The sequence below is a fragment of the Lepidochelys kempii genome, chromosome 3, assembly GCF_965140265.1.
Source record: "Lepidochelys kempii isolate rLepKem1 chromosome 3, rLepKem1.hap2, whole genome shotgun sequence".
NCBI classification, from domain to species: Eukaryota; Metazoa; Chordata; order Testudines; family Cheloniidae; genus Lepidochelys; species Lepidochelys kempii.
The window spans coordinates 190,687,268-190,704,353 of NC_133258.1; the positions used below are offsets into that span (position 1 = coordinate 190,687,268).

General features: G+C 44.2%; 1 protein-coding gene across 2 annotated transcripts in view; it reads right to left on the reverse strand.

Annotated features, from left to right (window-relative positions):
• The window catches only part of XPO1 (exportin 1), a 79,221-nt gene that overhangs the window by 15,471 nt on the left and 46,664 nt on the right, over window positions 1-17,086 (reverse strand). For both annotated transcript variants that reach the window (XM_073339390.1, XM_073339391.1), the window contains 5 exons: window positions 8,796-8,993; window positions 7,945-8,083; window positions 1,858-2,039; window positions 494-650; window positions 134-297 (listed from right to left, as the gene is read on the reverse strand). In XM_073339390.1, coding sequence (XP_073195491.1) covers window positions 134-297; window positions 494-650; window positions 1,858-2,039; window positions 7,945-8,083; window positions 8,796-8,993 — 840 coding nt within the window. The remainder of the gene's footprint in view (window positions 1-133; window positions 298-493; window positions 651-1,857; window positions 2,040-7,944; window positions 8,084-8,795; window positions 8,994-17,086) is intronic.

Sequence of the window (17,086 nt, forward strand, 5' to 3'; positions counted from 1 at the left end):
ACAGGATTATACTAGCAAGACTAGGAAACTGAATTCAAATCCCCTAGAAAGCACCACCACCATTTCACCATGACTTTTAAATATTAGCCAGAGCCACTACATATCATTACTTAAATTGCTGTATTTAACATACCTGCTGTGGCTGAAGATCACAAATGATTGTATTAATATTGTTCAGGATCTCATCAATGAATGGCATGACTTCTCCCACTTGCACCTGAACAAAGTGTCGGCGGCATTTCTGTGCTATTTTTATGAAGGTATCACAAGCCATATCCTGGACACCATCATGGGTTTCTAAATTAAAATAGAATTGTGCGTGACTTTTATGCTCTTCACAAAAATTCTACACGTGTATATATATATACACACACACACACACACACACACACACTCGATCAGCAGCTCCAACATGAAAGTAATATTTGAAAATTTAGATCCCCAAAAATTTAAGTGTTAGTGAGCAGAAAAGTGATGAAACAAACATATTTACCATGCATGAATTCAAATAGCTTGTTGACTACTGTCTTCAAAAATTTCCAGTGAGCTCTCAAAAACCGTGGATATTGACCTACTATATACATAATATTTGATGCAATAATAGCTTTGTTATCTTTCCCTCGCTTTTGTTCACAGAGTCCCAGAAGATCCTGCAAAGAAAAAACAACCTATACTTGTCTTCCTTTTCAAGTTTAATGTTTATATTTTCTTAGAACTGTGATGGGGCAAAATTTAAAGTACTATAATAACCCATGCTAAAACTGTAGTTTGGCAATACCTGACAAATACCCAAAAGATCACCAAATCAGGCTTCATAGTTGTTTCAATGCATTTGAACAATGTAGATTAAAGTTAGGATATTAGAAATACAGAGATTTACTAAAACTTTTTGGAAGGACAAGAAAGCAGTTTTCTACCCAGAAATTATTTAAATACACCTCATTAAGAGTTTTCAAACTGATTTTTTTTTAAAAGTAGCCTACAGTATAGTTTTGAGTAACATGAGTCAGTCTTCTTGTGAATTATAGGTTGTCTGAAAAACACAGAAAAAACCTCAAGCCAATCAACATGTAACATTAATCTCTGCTATGAATGTACTCATACCTGGTGTCACATGAACTTAAATTCACTTCAGGCATGGATATAAAAGTGTAAGCAATCCTCAGTGTTTTGTACCAAATGAAGGCAAGCACAAATTTCAAGTCTGCGAAATTTATTTAACAAAAACCAAGCAGTCTTAAGTTCTTCCTGTAGCACAAGGGACTGGCTACCTACTAGTCTTATATTGGTGAGTGTAAAATAAATGATAATTGAAAGAAATAATTTAATATGAATTACTGTGTGAATCTTTAAAACATGGTAAGAAATGCCTCTTTTCTAAGGAATCTTGAGTTTTTACCAAGCAGAGCCTCAGTTTTGACAAGTTTTCCACTCTGCCAAACATCTATTGATAAAACTAAACTTCTAATAAATCTAAAATGTATATAGTAAGAATGCTGTTCTCCCCTCACTGACCGTAGTAGAGAAAGGTACAACCTTAAAGGAAAGAGAAATGCATGATAAACTTAACTTCTTCTGAATTAACCCAGTGTAAAACTTATCTGGGCTAATTTCCTTTATAAGCATGATAGCCAAGGCTCCTTTTCACATAGGATATATTAAATTTTCGTAAAATTGACTAGTCAGTTTGCTTTTTTCTACAATGTAGTTCAAAAAAAAAAAAACCAAAAAAAAACAACACGTGCATCAAATGTTAATATCTTCAAAGAAATTAAAAGAAATCGCCATTGCACTTTTTGAACCTACCAGCTGTTCTGGCGTGAATGTGAGGAACCCACTAGTTTTATGACATTATACCTTAATTACTGTAACAAGAAATCGTTTTTCATCCTCTTCATGCATTGCTCCACTGATTGACCCAATAGCCCAACACAGAGTATTCAAATTCTTCCACGACCATTCTGTTCCATTCACTTGATTGTGAAGTTTTTCTGTCATTATTCGTTCAGTATCTGCATAATCCAGATGTGTAAGATAAACTAAAAGAAACAATTACATTTTAACATATTACAAATCCACTTTTTAAGTAGCCACAGTACATTATGGAGGTGCTGGTCACAACTCCATTGCAGAGATTGAGTTCTATTTCATACATCTGTAGTTTTCATACAAAACATATGTTTTGTATGAAAACTACAGCATATCCTTCCTAAAGTTACAGTCCAGTGTGAATTTTGCAAGGATTTAAGTAAACGTTAGTTTAGGATTTAAAAATAATTAAAAACAGGGTCCTATAAAAATTTTACATCTATGTCAAGTTTTTTCTTTGTCCTAAACATAATGCAGATAACTATATAGAAAGTGTGAACTAACGTTAATTGAAATCTTGTTCATAAACTGTATGTGGAGAACTTAGACTGCTATTAAGCTAAATTACTAATAATGGTTGTATCTAATTGTTAAGATTATATAGGCTCCAGTAACCCATAAGTGAGGCCAATGTGATGTAAGTGGTAAATCAATCCATCCCCCTAGTTAGTTTGCATGCAATAATTCTATTGGTTGTAATGACTCAGTGCTATAATGGAGATGGAGTTCCCACTGGTAGATTACTTGATGCAACTGTCACTCTTCTTTAAAGAGTCTGTGGATGCATGCTACCTTGGGCCTCCCGATAAAAAGCCCTTCACAGCAGTGCTGCCTGAGCTCCAGTTGCACACAGGCACTTTGGGACTCAGAGACAGCTCTCCCAACCCTCAGTTTTACACAGCAATGCTCTCATTGACTGTCCTCTACATCAGTAAGTCAGTTGCAACTTGAAGGCCAGATTCACCAATATGCTTTGGCTGCTCTGTCCGCTCTAAACCCAGTTTAACTAGCTGGTGCACTCTGGCTACTTTGGTGTACCAGTAAATCTACAGTAAAAATAAAAAGTGACTTAAGGTTGACACATATCTTTACATTGTATTGCAGGGTAGCAATGTTTCTTGTTTAGTGTTCGTGTATGAAATTCTATTCTTTTTTTTTTTTTTTTAAATAGAGATGAGGAATTTCCCTGAAACTAACTACATCAAGATGGAGTTAAGGTTGAGCATATGCATCAGTAACAAACGTAAAAAAAATTACAGGGATATGATGGTGGTCTCAAAACTAAGCACTAAGGCACCCAAGCAGCCTTAACTCTGCCTGTAACGTCAGGAGGGGGGAAAAAAAGGAAAAAGTGTTGATTAAACAAACAGACTAAAATAATCTGGGACAACCACCATTAAAATGCCTTACTCATAAATCTGTATTTATTCCACAATGTCGCAGAGTTGGGTGCCTTATGTTTAGATTTCTATTAAGTATATCTTTAACTCTGAATTTCTAGTGTTTATAACACTGTTGTAAGAAAATTACACCAGTGTAATTTTTTTTTTTTAATCCTGAAGTTACTGATGCACACTTTCAACATCAAGTTTTTTTGGTCTAGGAATATATAAGATGAACACAGTACATGGCTAGCGTTCAATGACCAAATTGGAAGGTGAAGAACCATCACTGAACAGATGAAGATACCAAGCAGAAGAATAGATATATCACATACTTAGAACAAAATGCTGAAGACTAGTGTTTCTTAGGTATGTAAAAAACACTGATCAGGTATTCTACAGTGTGTTCAAAATCAAAGGATATGATAATTTTCACAAAAAGAAAAGGAGTACTTGTGGCACCTTAACGACAGGTTTCAGAGTAACAGCCGTGTTAGTCTGTATTCGCAAAAAGAAAAGGGGTACTTGTGACACCTTAGAGACTAACCAATTTATTAGAGCATAAGCTTTCGTGAGCTACAGCTCACTTCCTCAGATGCATATCGTGGAAACTGCAGCAGGCTTTATATATACACAGAGAATATGAAACAATACCTATTCCCACCCCACTGTCCTGCTGGTAATAGCTTATCTAAAGTGATTTCCAGCACAAATCCAGGTTTTCTCACCCTCCACCCCCCCACACAAATTCACTCTCCTGCTGGTGATAGCCCATCCAAAGTGACAACTCTTTACACAATGTGCATGAAATGTGGCACCTTAGAGACTAACAAATTTATTAGAGACTAACAAATTTATTTCAGCATAAGCTTTCGTGAGCTACAGCTTACTTCACTATAGCTGTAGCTCACGAAAGCTTATGCTCTAATAAATTTGTTAGTCTCTAAGGTGCCACAAGTACTCCTTTTCGTTTTACGGATACAGACTAACATGGCTGCTACTCTGAAACCGATAATTTTCACAACTCCTACAGATATTTCTCTCAGACGGTCTTAAATATGGTGGTTCACAGTGGTTGCCAGAATTATTCATGACTAATAGATTGTATTCTAATAACCCAAAGTAGGGTTTTTAATTTTTCTGAATTTCCTTTAGTAAACATATTTAATTTTTTTAAAATTATACTGAAGTATTTTGTAAATTTGTTCAGCAAACATCTTGATATTTTCTAGCAGCATTGACTTTCATAATGCTTAGTATGAATGATTTTGAATATCTTTCAAAGTTGTGATATAATGGGAAAACCAATTTTATTTCAACTATGCATGATACTGTCAAGATGGTAGCTTGTTGCTGGTTCTTTTTTCAAATGAATAGTTAAGGTTACGAAGAATTACACTGCATTTTTTTTTTTTAAACTGACTACAGCTTCTGAAAAATTCTCCTCTGGAGCTGGTATGTCATGTCTCAGACAAGGAGATTTGTAAAAAGTTATTCAAGGACAAACCAATTCATTCTGAGCTACTGGAGAGTTAAGCTCTACCTATTTTAGCTTGAAAGTGCTGGGTCTGCTCAAAAATAACACAAATACAACTGAAAATAAAATTTAAAACCAACATGTCATTCTGTAGATCTCCACAAAGTTCCCAGCTAGCTTAGGAAAAAAATGTTTCTGTGAATGCTCAATGAGCATTTACTAAGATTTTGGCAGAGCTGTTTTTCCCCCATGTGACATACACAGATTGGGAAATTGCATATTCTCCTAACCCAGCTCAGGAAGACAAGAACAATGAGCCTCCAAGCACTGCCCCAAAGTGAGTGGAGCTAGCAGTGTCCAGCTTGGCAGGTGAGTTTTTTGGGGAAGATCAGTGGTGCCACAGTTGCTGCCGACTATAGAGGGATAAGGAGAAAAGTCTAGCCAATAAATTATTAGAATGCAGGTTAAGCAGTAGAGCTGGTTGAAAATTCTGACAGAACAGTATTCTGTCAGAAAATGCAGTTTGATCAAAATCTAAACATTTTGTTTCAACTTAATCACTTAGAATTATTTACTAGAATTAAGGATATGATTTAGTCATGGGTTCAGTGTCTTTACTGGACCTCCATGACTTCAGCGGTCAGTGACAGAGGCAGAGCTGGAGCTATGCACCCTCCTCACAGCTGTGGCAAGAGTGTGGGCTGTGCCCCCGTCCACCACTTGAGCCAGGGCTGTGCACCCCCCCGCCTTCATCCAGGGCCAGAGCTGTACATTTTGGTACAGCATAAAGCTACAAAGATAGGCACCAAGTAATGTATAAAATGAGAACTAATGAGTACTCATGCTGTTCTCTTCCATTCAGACTCCTCTACTGCACCCATCACCACCATGGTACCTGAGCCCCTTCCAGCAATGCATTAAACAGGACTCATGTGTCATGAGTAGTTCCTTCTCAGAGGAAAACAAGAATATGGAATTCTAGAAGAATTATGATGTGCCGTCTGGTTTCATTTGATATCAAAGACAAAACGTGCCTTGTACTGCCAAAGGAAAGTGACAACACTATAGGTGGTTCTTACGTCCTATAGGCTTTCCAGTCTTGGTCCAGCCCTCAAGACTGTTTAGGCCTTGTCTACACCACAGAGTTTTGTCAACAAAAATTATGCCACTTCAATTAAAGGGCTTTAAACAAACTGCAGTTGAATGTGCTGGCAGAGTGCATCCACACCAGCAGCTCTTGCATCGACAGAGAGACCAATGCACTATGGGTAGCTATTCCACTGTGCAACTGGTTGCAGGGTGCTTTGGGAAGGGTTTGCAATGCCTCATGGGGCAAGTACAGTATATGATGCAGGTTTCTCAATCCCACCGTTCCATGGGCATCCTACTAGACTGCCAGCTGCTTTTCAACAGAAGCGAATGTAGTGGAAAGGGGGGGAAGAGTGTGTGACAGGGAGCGTGAGGGGGAGACAGAGACAGTGAGCATGTTAGGGGAGAGTGTGTGGGCATGTTGTCTCCGAGATCAGACAGTGGCCTGAGCAACCAATCCTGGGGGAACAGGACACCCTCCCACATCAACCCCTGGCTCCACACAGCAGTCTCTTCTACTCTCCCCCTCCCCCTAGCAGCAGCCCACTCTGCCTGCCTGCCGATTCCACATTAATGGTTCTGTGATTCCTCAGCCTCCTCAGCTACCAGGAGCACCATCTTCAGCAGCTCTGTCAGTTCTCCATGCTAGGTTGCCAACTTTCTGATAGCAGAAAACTGAACACCCTTGCCCTGCCCCTTCCCCGAGGCCCCACCCCTTCACTCCATTCCCCTTCCCTTAGGTCATTCACTCTCCCCAACCCTTGCTCACTTTCACTAGGCTGGGGCAGGAGGTTGGGGTGAGGGAGGGGGTGAGGGCTCTGGCTGGGGATGCGGGAGGGGGCTCCAGGCTGAGGGGTTTAGAGAGTGGCAGGAGTCTCCAGGCTGGGGCAGAGGGTTGGGGTGTGGGTTCTGGAAGCAAGTTTGGGTGCAGGAGGGGCTCAGGGCTGGGGTAGGGGATTTGGTGTGGGATTCAGGCAGCGCTTACACGAGGCAGTTCCCGGAAACAGCAACATGGCCTCTGACTCCTAGGTTCAGTGGCGGCAAGTGAGGCTCCGCGTGCTGCTCTTGCCCGTAGGCACCATCCTCACAACTCCCATTGGCCATGGTCCTGGCCAATGGGAGCTGTGAATCTAGTGCTTGGGGCAGGAGCAGTGAACAGAGACTCTCTGGCTGCCCCTGCGCTTAGGGGCCCCAGGTACATTCTGGCTGCTTCCAGGAGCCTTAGCCCAGCTGTGCTGCTGACTGGACTTTTAACGGTCCGGTCAGTGGTGCTGACTGGAGTTGCCAGGGTCCCTTTTCGACCATGCATTCCGGTCGAAAACTGAACGCCTGGCAACCGTACTCCATGCTAAGGAATGTCAAACCTTCCTAGAACTTTTGAAAGTGGAAGGGTGAATACCTGCAGGGCACCAGAGTTCAAAACAGCGAGCAAAGCGGTCACAGTGGGCACTGAGGGAAGCCATTAATGTTGATATAATGAACAGCAGCATCTACAGTGACGATTTGTCAGTTTAACTTTGCCACAAAAAGCTTTATGCCTCTCGTTGAGGTGGTTTTATTTTATCAGCAACACAGTGAGAGTTTTGCTGCCAAAAGTAGCTTTGTTTTGTGTACATCTCCACTATTTTGTTTGCAAAAACTGCCTTTTGCTGACAAAACTGTGTAGCATAAACAAGACCTTAGTTTCCTTCAGCAATGAGCTTTAACTGCAGAGCTTGGTCCTACGTCCCAATAATTAAAAACCTTTAAGATAATGCCCTAAGCTACTTTTCCCTCCTAAAGACATTTCTTTTTCCATTAACTTAATTTTTTTTCTGGTGCTACTTATTTAAGATGGTTGCATCTGATCATAATAAAGTGAAAGATAAACTTAAAGACAAAAAACTGACAAGGAAAAAACTCCAAAAATTAAGTCAACTGCTTCTCAGGGAAAAAAGTCTTCCTAGAGTAGCACTCCATTCCCCATTCTTGCATTTCCTCTCCCTCATACCTCCCCCCCCCACTTATCTCGTTCAGTAGTTATTCTTCCTTGCATTTTCTATCTAAATTAGATTATAAGAGCTAGCATTTAGTCAAAGGATTTCATATTTTGTTGCTGTATATTCATAAGATAAGTCATTAACTTACCCAGCGTCTCCCTCATATTCTTGTACAAGTTTATAGAATCTGTATCCTTCATGAATTCTCGTACAACTTCCCCCTGATCGTTTTCCACAACCAGCACTTCTTCTGGCTTAGCCATACGGCTAACCATTAACAACCGGACCTGTGTTTACCAGAGAATCAACAGTTTTAGATTAAGAAAAATTTAGGGTTGGGCATTTGACCAGTTCAAGAGTAAATGGTCAACTGACCTGTCAAATATGGTCAAATATTTCAAAGCACTTATTTGTTAGGAGAGTTTTAAAAAAAAAAAACTTCATGGTCTACAATAGGTTTAGCCTTAGACAGGCACTTATGCCTACTTACAAAAGAAGGTACTAATGGAGTTATTTTAACTCAGAAGAATGCCAAAAACAATGCTCTAAAAGAAAGGCAGCATGACGCAATTAGAAAATAGTGGAAAGAGGAAGCCTCAGTGGAAGAGGCTAAGACAAGGACTACATTTTGGCCTTGAAATGCAGAGCACATACACACTTTAACCAAAATACAAACAGGACTTCAAAATATATGCTTTAAACCAGTAGACAAGGATAATCTTAGATGACCTGACATGCCAACTGGGCACCTCTCACAAACAGACCAAAAAATGCCCTGGGCTGTCTGAACAGTGGCCAGTGTGGCTGGCCCCGGGGCCGCTCTATAAGCGGCTAGCTGCGGAGCTGCCCAAGCGGCAACTGGTGCAGCTGGCCCCAGAGACAGCTGCTTCCACAGCCCTAGGGTCAGCCACACTGGCTACCACAGAAGTCACAGAGTCCATGACTTCCGCGACAAAAACAGAGCCCTACTTATGGTGCATTTAATTAAACAAACATTACCTTTGACAGAACAGGCAGATAAAGCTGTCTCCTGGGAGGAACATCAAAATGTTGACTTCCCGAAAGCAATGGAGAAGCAGATGTTGAAAATGGACTCTCTCTATACAGTTCAGCAGCCAAATGATTCCAGTATTCAAGACAAATCTTAAAAATTTCAGTTTCTTCAACTTCTGACACCAGCAACATATAGTGAAGAGCCTACAGAAATGTGATTTACACAAAAATTGGGTGATTGGTCAATCAGTATTTTTATGGATAATACCTTGACACTGAAGGTTTATTTATCCAAATATTTCTAGTGAAGGGCTTTTTATATATTTTTGCCATAATCTCTAGAAATAAAAGGAATTAATATGTTATAATTACAATTAGAGGTCAGCATCCCAAGAACTGTTCAACAGCCATGACTATGACTACAGGGAACTTTTCCAACATATGCACCTATACTTTTGAAAAGTTACAATAACCTGACTAAAAGGTGATAATGTCTCAAAATAATTGAATCTCCATGTATAATTCTTGATTGATCAAGATAATCATCTCTTGAGTCTCTGCAAGACACTGTGGTTTTACAGTCTCCTAACCAAGGTGTTTGTCAACAGGACAATACCAATATCTGTCTACTAGAGATTACTACTGCCTTAGTGTTGTGGAGCTCAGCATTTTGAAGAAGTCTTTGTTGAGTGCATCATCTTCTGCTGCTCACAGAAGGTAGATGTCTAGACTGCTGACAGAGAAAAGGCAGACATTCCTCATTTGCACTCAATGAAAATTTCTATCAGGACATATGAAGGGAAATAAAAGTTACTTTTATTTATAACTTCCTTTATCTCCTGTGACAGGGTCGGGCCAGATGGCTACAGGAGAGTAACAGAAGATAGATATACTAGCCCCAGGCTAAGTAGGTCCCTTTTCCCTGGGTAAAGTAACAGGAAAGGTTCCAGAACAATCAGGAACCTTCTGGAGACAATTAAGACAGACAGGCTGATTAGAACACCTGCAGCCAATCAAGAAGCTGCTAGAATCAATTAAGGAAGGCTAATCAGGGCACCTGGGTTTTAAAAAGGAGCTCACTTCAGTTTGTGGTGTGCATGTGAGGAGCTGGGAGCAAGAGGCACTAGGAGCTGAGAGTGAGAAATCATACTGTTGGAGAACTGAGGAGTACAAGCATCGTCAGACACCAGGAGGAAGATCCTATGGTGAGGATAAAGAAGGTGTTGGGAGGAGGCCATGGGGAAGTAGCCCAGGGAGTTGTAGCTGTCGCACAGCGGTTCCAGGAAGCACTCTAGACAGCTGCATTCCACAGGGCCCCGGGCTGGAACCTGGAGTAGAGGGCGGGCCCGGGTTCCCCCCAAAACCTCCCAACTCCTGGTCAGACACAGGAGGAGTTGACCTGGACTGTGGGTTCACGAAAACGGCCAAATTAATGGCTGCCGTGAAGCTCCAAGGTGAGCAAATCTGCCAATAAGCGCAAGACCCGCCAAGGTAAAGGAGGAACTTTGTCACACTCTTTACTGCAATGGTGCTAACCAACATACAGACCACAACTTTAAAAGGAATCTATTTGGTATATTTCTGATATAGAATCATGAGATGGGGCTACACGCTCCAACATTCAATGCTCTCTTAGCTAACCTTTCCCTTCAGCTGATCACGGCATCCCATATCACCAGCCACCTGTGGACAAGATCAGTTGGAGGTGAAATCTCTTTAGATGTAGTCCCCATAGGCTGTGCACACTAGGAGAATCAAGTGATCCATAACTGAACTGATTTAAAACAAGGCAATGTGTTCACAAGAGTTATGTCAAATCAGTTTCAAAATGACATGAACACAGTTCTAAACAGTTTAATTTACAATGCTATGTGAGTAGCACAGAACCCTGCATAGCTCCCACAAGCAGAGAATTGAGAGATTTCAAAAGGTCCTTGATGCAATATGGGGTAGCAGTGGAAGGACTAGTTGAACTACTACTATATGTTTGCCTTCACACTGGCAAAAAACATTTACTAACCTTTCTGTGACTTTTTCTTAGAGATGTGTTACTTATGTCCATTCCATGCTAGGCGTGTGCGTGCTACATGCACTATTGCCGGACATTTTCCCCTTAGTGGTATCCATAGGGCTGGCTCACTTGGATATGTGCTGGTATCAGAGGCGCTGCCGGACCCACACCATCTCAGTTCCTTCTTGCTGGTAACTCCAACAGAGAGGTAGGAGGGTGGGTCATAGAATGGTCATGGCAACACATCCCGAAGAACAACAGTTACGAAAGGTTAGTCACCTTTTTTCTTCTTCGAGAGCTTGCTCATGTCCATTCCATGCTAGGTGACTCAGAAGCAGTACCCCAGGAGGTGGGCTCGGAGTTCATGGACATACTGACTGTACCATTGATCTCCCAAAACTGGCATCATCTTGTGCCTGTTGGGTGATGGTGTAGTGGGTTGTGAGGGTATGAACCAACAACCAGGTCATGGCTCTGCAGATTATAGAATATCAGGGTTGAAAGGGACCTCAAGAAGTCATCTAGTCCAACCTCCTGCTCAAAGCAGGGCCAATCCCCAACTAAATCATCCCAGCCAGGGCTGTCAAGCCTGACCTTAAAAACCCCTAAGGAAGGAGATTCCACCACCTCCCTAGGTAACTCATTCCAGTGCTTCACCACCTTCTTAGTGAAAAAGTTTTTCCTAATATCCAACCTAAACCTCCCCCTCTGCAACTTGAGACCATTACTCCTTGTTCTGTCATCTGGTATCACTAAGAACAGTCTAGATCCATCCTCTTTGGAACCCCCTCTTAGGTAGTTGAAAGCAGCTATCAAATCCCCCCTCATTCTTCTCTTCTGCAGACTAAATAATCCCAGTTCCCTCAGCCTCTCCTCATAAGTCATGTGCTCCAGACCCCTAATCATTTTTGTTGCCCTCTGCTGGACGCTTTCCAATTTTTCCACATCCTTCTTGTAGTGTGGGGCCCAAAACTGGACACAGTACTCCAGATGAGGCCTCACCAATGTCACACAGGCAGAATGATCATGTTCCTCGATCTGCTGGCAATGCTCCTACTTATACAGCCCAAAATGCCATTAGCCTTCTTGGCAACAAGGGCACACTGTTGACTCATATCCAGTTTCTTGTCCACTGTAACCCCTAGGTCCTTTTCTGCAGAACTGCTGCCTAGCCGCTCGGTCCCTGGTCTGTAGCGGTGCATGGGATTCTTCCGTCCTAAGTGCAGGACTCTGCACTTGTCCTTGTTGAACCTCATCAGATTTCTTTTGGCCCAATCCTCTAATTTGTCTAGGTCCCTCTGTATCTTATCCCTACCTTCCAGTCAATCTACCACTCCTCCAAGTTTAGTGTCATCTGCAAACTTGCTGAGGGTGCAATCCATGCCATCCTCCTCATCGTTAATGAAGATATTTAACAAAACCGGCCCCAGGACTGACCCTTGGGGCACGCCGCTGGATACCGGCTGCCAACTAGACATGGAATCATTGATCACTACCCACTGAGCCCGATGATCTAGCCAGCTTTCTATCCACCTTATAGTCCATTCATCCAAATGTCCTGGACTTTACCTGCACAAGAAATGCTGCTTATGAAGCCTGGGCTCTTGTGGAATAAGCAGTCATGATGGCCGGAGGCAGGATATTCGCCTGCTCATAGCAAGCCCGAATGCACGTGGTGAGTCAGGACGAGATTCTTTGGGATAACACAGGTAGTTCTCTCATCCTTTCCGCTATTGCTACAGAGTTGTTGCGATTTGTGGAAGGGCTTACTCCTTTCAATATAAAAGGCGAGGGCCTGCCTAATGTCCAACATACAAAGTCAATGTTCCTCAGTGGATTTGTTGGGTTTTGGGAAGATAGGTAGAAAAATGATCTGATTATGGATTTGTGACATCACCTTTGATAGGCTGAATTGGGGTGCAGTTGGGCCTTGTTGTTGAAGAACACCATTTAAGGAGGTTGCGACATAGGACTTTGATCTCAGAGACCCTGCTGACCGAGATAACAGCCAGCAGGAAAGTGACCTTTCAGGAGAGAAGCAGTACGGAGCACGATGCTAACAACTTAAAGGGGGGGGACCCTGTGAGCCTCAACAGGACGAAGTTTAAGTCCCTTGGTAGGGGAGGGGTCAGTTTGCAACCGTGAGGATAGTGTCTTTCCAACCCCTTGAGAAACTAGACTGTCATCTCGTGGGAGAACACCAATCTGCCATTCACTGCAGGGTGGAAGGCTGAAATGAATGAACCTTAATAGATGAGAGAGCCAGACCTTGCTGCTTTAGGTGGAGCAGATAGTCCAAGACAGACTGCAGAGAAGATCAGAATGGAGAGAGATTCCATTCAGAGGCCCCCAAAAAAGAAATGTTTCTACTTGGTCAAGTAGGTAGCCCTGGTGGAAGGCTATTACTTTGCAAGACCTGTCAAACCTGAACCGAGCAGACCTGTTCCTCGGGGTTCAGCATCCATGCAGTCAGGTGCAGTAAAGCCAGGAGATCAAGTCCGGGTAGACTAGGAGCGTGAGAGGTGCTGCCACCGAGAGGTCCAGAGCTGTGCCAAACCAATGCTAGCATGCTATCAGGATAACCCTTCCCTTGTCTTATTTAATTTTTAGGAGAACACTGTGAACCAAGGGGATTGGAGGAAAGGTCTGTATAGTAGATGGTCTGCGCACAAGAGGAGGAGCCCACACAGCGAGCAGTACTGATGGCATTTCCTGTTCTGCCTAGTGGCAAATAGGTCCAACTGGGGAGGCTCCCACCTCTGGAAGATGACACTGATGACTTCCAGGTGAAGAGACCACTCATGGTGAGAGGAAAAAGCTCTGCTGATGTGATCCGTCAGTACATTTCGGGCTGAAGATCGAGCACCTCCCTGCTTTTTGAAGTAAAACATGGATGTGGTCATGTCTGTCAGGACCTTCACCACTTTGCTTGAGATCTGGGGAAGGAACTCGTGGCAAGCTAAGCCCTGAGTTCCCAGACATTTATGTGTAGGGAGATTTCTTCTTCAGACCAGAGGCCATGGGTCCTGAAGTTGTTGAGGTGGGCTCCCTACCCTAAATCTAACCGAGATTAAGGCTACAAACAGTTGAGGAGCAGCAAAGGGTACCCCCTAACATTACCAATTCTGGGTCTTTCCACCAAGTCAGGAAAGTGAGGACTGGAGGTGGGACAGTGAGTCTAAATGTTGTCTACTCAGGGAGTAGACTTATGTCAGCCACATCTGGAGGGGCTGGAGGTGCACCCTTGCATACTATACCACGTAAGTACATACTGCCATGCATCCCAATAGTTTGAGGCACACCTGGACAGTCATTATTGGATAAACTGTGACATTGGATATCAGATCCGACATAAGTTTGGAATTGGGCCTCCAGAAGGAAGATTCTGGCTTGTGTCGAGTCAAGCACTGCCCCGATTAACTCTATTCTGAGCTGGGACCAGAGAGTTGACTTTTGTTAGTTTAATCAGCAGAACCAGTGCCTGGAAGGTGGGCCGGACTGTACTGATGCTGTGCTGTACCTGAGCATGCGACTGACCTTTGATCAGCCAGTCATTGAGGCATGAATAGACTTGGACACATTAGTGCATGAGGAAGGCTGCTGCTGCTATCATACACTTCATGAAGACCTGTGGGGCTGCCAATAGGCTGAAGGGGAGAGCGGTGAATTGATAGTGGTGTTGACCCCCTACAAACCTGAGAAATCTTTGGTGACTGTGGAAGATAGAGATGTGAAAGTAAGCTCCATTAAACTGAGGAAGGCGTAGCAGTCTCCTGGATCTAGGGAGGGTATGATGGAGGCCAGAGAGACCATGAGGAACTTTTAGTTTCTTGAGATATCTGTTGAGGTGATGCAGGTTCAAGATGGGCAGTAGGCCTCCTCTGGCCTTTGGGATTAGGAAATACTGGGAGTAAAAAAAAAAAAACACCAAAAAAAACTCTTCCCTCTCAAGGAACTTCTTTTATGACCCTGTAACGAGGCAGATTGGTCACCTGCAGACCTGGAGGGGAGGGGCTCCTCACTGAACCTTGGTGGGCGGAACCACGCCACACTCCACTTTCCTGCCAGAAGTCAGTAGACGGGACAGGAAGTACAAAAGGCGGGCCGGAGAACTCAGTTGAAGCCCCAGCCGCCAAAGGAGCCAGAAACCTCCTGCGAACTCTAGAGCTGGGTGGCTGCTGCAGATCCTGAGGAAGTGGAGGACTGGCCAGGACCATTTACAGACCTGAACATGGAGGAGATGCAAGCCCTGACAGAGGCCCTCTTCCCCAACGACCAGAACGACCCTCTAGAGAGCCAGGTATGCCCTGAGGGGGGAGTTAGGAAGTGGCCCGGGGTAACCCCCCCGTCTGACTGCAATCCTGACAGCAGGTGAGTCAGTGAGTTGCAGTCATGATCCCCGCTGACCCAGTGGCAGACCACTCTGCCACTGCTAGGACCCTGGGCCAGGATGCAGTGGAGTGGGTGGGCCTGCGTCACCCCCCCACGCCACCCCAACCCGTGGGTGGCAGTCTCCCCCCCTCTTAGGTAAGAAGCCTGCACTCGTTGACCCTCTGCTAGAGCTAGGAGGCCTGACTGTTTTGCTGCTCAGCCTGAGTGCAGGCCTGAGCCCTCAGACTCTACTTCCCCACCCTGATCAAGGGCCTGGGCTAACTGACTGTTTGGCTACCCAGCCAGAGTACAAGCCTGAGCCAGAGACTCTTTGCTGCCCCGCCCTGACCAGGGGCTGGGCTCCATGTTTGTCGTTTGGCCCTGATCACAGACCTGCCCTGCATTTCCCATGCCAGGCAGACTCCCAGAGATGTAGTGAGGCCTATTGGCTTCCCACAGACCCAGAGGGAGAGGGGCTATTCCCCCGCAATGGACTACAGGCCCCCACAAGTAGGAGGGATTGCATCTCCCCAGCGAGGAGTTGCTGGTGAGAAGGGCCCCTGAAGAGGGACTCGGGTGGGGAATGGGAGGGAGGGGTAGATACAAACTGGAGGGTGGAACCAACTGTTACTGTACTGAGTAACTAACAGTCCAACATTATCTATGATTATGCTTGGCTGAAGGGCAACAAGATGGTCCAAAAACCAAGAAAGGCGATGAATCTGGAACTCAGACTGGTGTAATGCCCTCTGATGCACCTTTAAAAAGCCTGCGGATCAGTGACCATTGTGCCAGGATCATGAAAGGCTTGCTCCTAGACAGTGCAGAGGTGGTTGGTCCTGGCATGGAGCTCAGCGCTTCCTGCTCTTTCCTATCCCCGGCTGTCCTGGCTGCCGGAGATCCTTGTGGGGCTGGCAGAATTGGGGGAGACAGGTCCTTCATCACTTGAAATGCCTCTGGCGTTGAAAGAGGTGGTGGACACCTAAGCACCATGGTTGCTTCCAGGAGTCTATGGTGGGTCCCAAACCAGACTAGGCACTCTAAGTGGAGTTGACAGTGCCATCAGTGGCTCGGTGAGGACAAGTGACCTGACATGGGTCTCACTGAGCTGTCCATTTCCTGCACCACAGAGCGCCCTCTCTCTGTGTCCTGTTTCTTATGCTTCTTCCTCAGCACCGGAGACGAGGAACGGTGGCGGAAAGAGCACTGTGCCGAGGGAGTGCTTTGCATGGATATCGAAATGCTCAGCACCGATGTGGAACAGTTTGGTTCCGAGACTGGTCTGAGGGCCACCTCCATGAGTAGGACATTCAGCTGATGGACACTTTTTTCTCGTGCGAGGGCTGCATTTTTGCCAATCTGGCACTTATCTTTAACCTGAGACTCCCCCAGACAGACACTTTAAACAGCTTGAGTACAGGTCACTCACCTTGCATTAGCTTGCTAGTGGCAAGAGGCCCAGAGCTTGAAGCCCAGGGATCAGGACATGCCCAGCCTCTGCGGCAAAAAGTCCCTCGATGACAGAGACAACTATTCACACTAGTATATACGCTAATACTGAGAACTAACTACAATAACTACACTAAGAATAAATGGAGAAAAGTCCAAACCACTTGCCGCAGCAAGAAGGATCGTTCCAGCAACCATCACGGGTAGTAAGAAGGAATCAAGAGGATGCGCCCCTTATCCCAATGCGTCTGTACGCAACTCTAGAGGGCACTAGAGCCGACCCTACAGATTCCACTAAGGGAAAAATCTCCAGAAACAGTGCACACAGCATGCACATACCTACCATGGAAAAGACATGAGCAAGCACTTGAAGAATAAATCAGTTCTTAAAACTCCAAAAGCAGAGTCTTCGCAACCAGTTTTTAAGAACTTTTGTAAAACCAGTTGAAGCAGTTGCATAGGATTT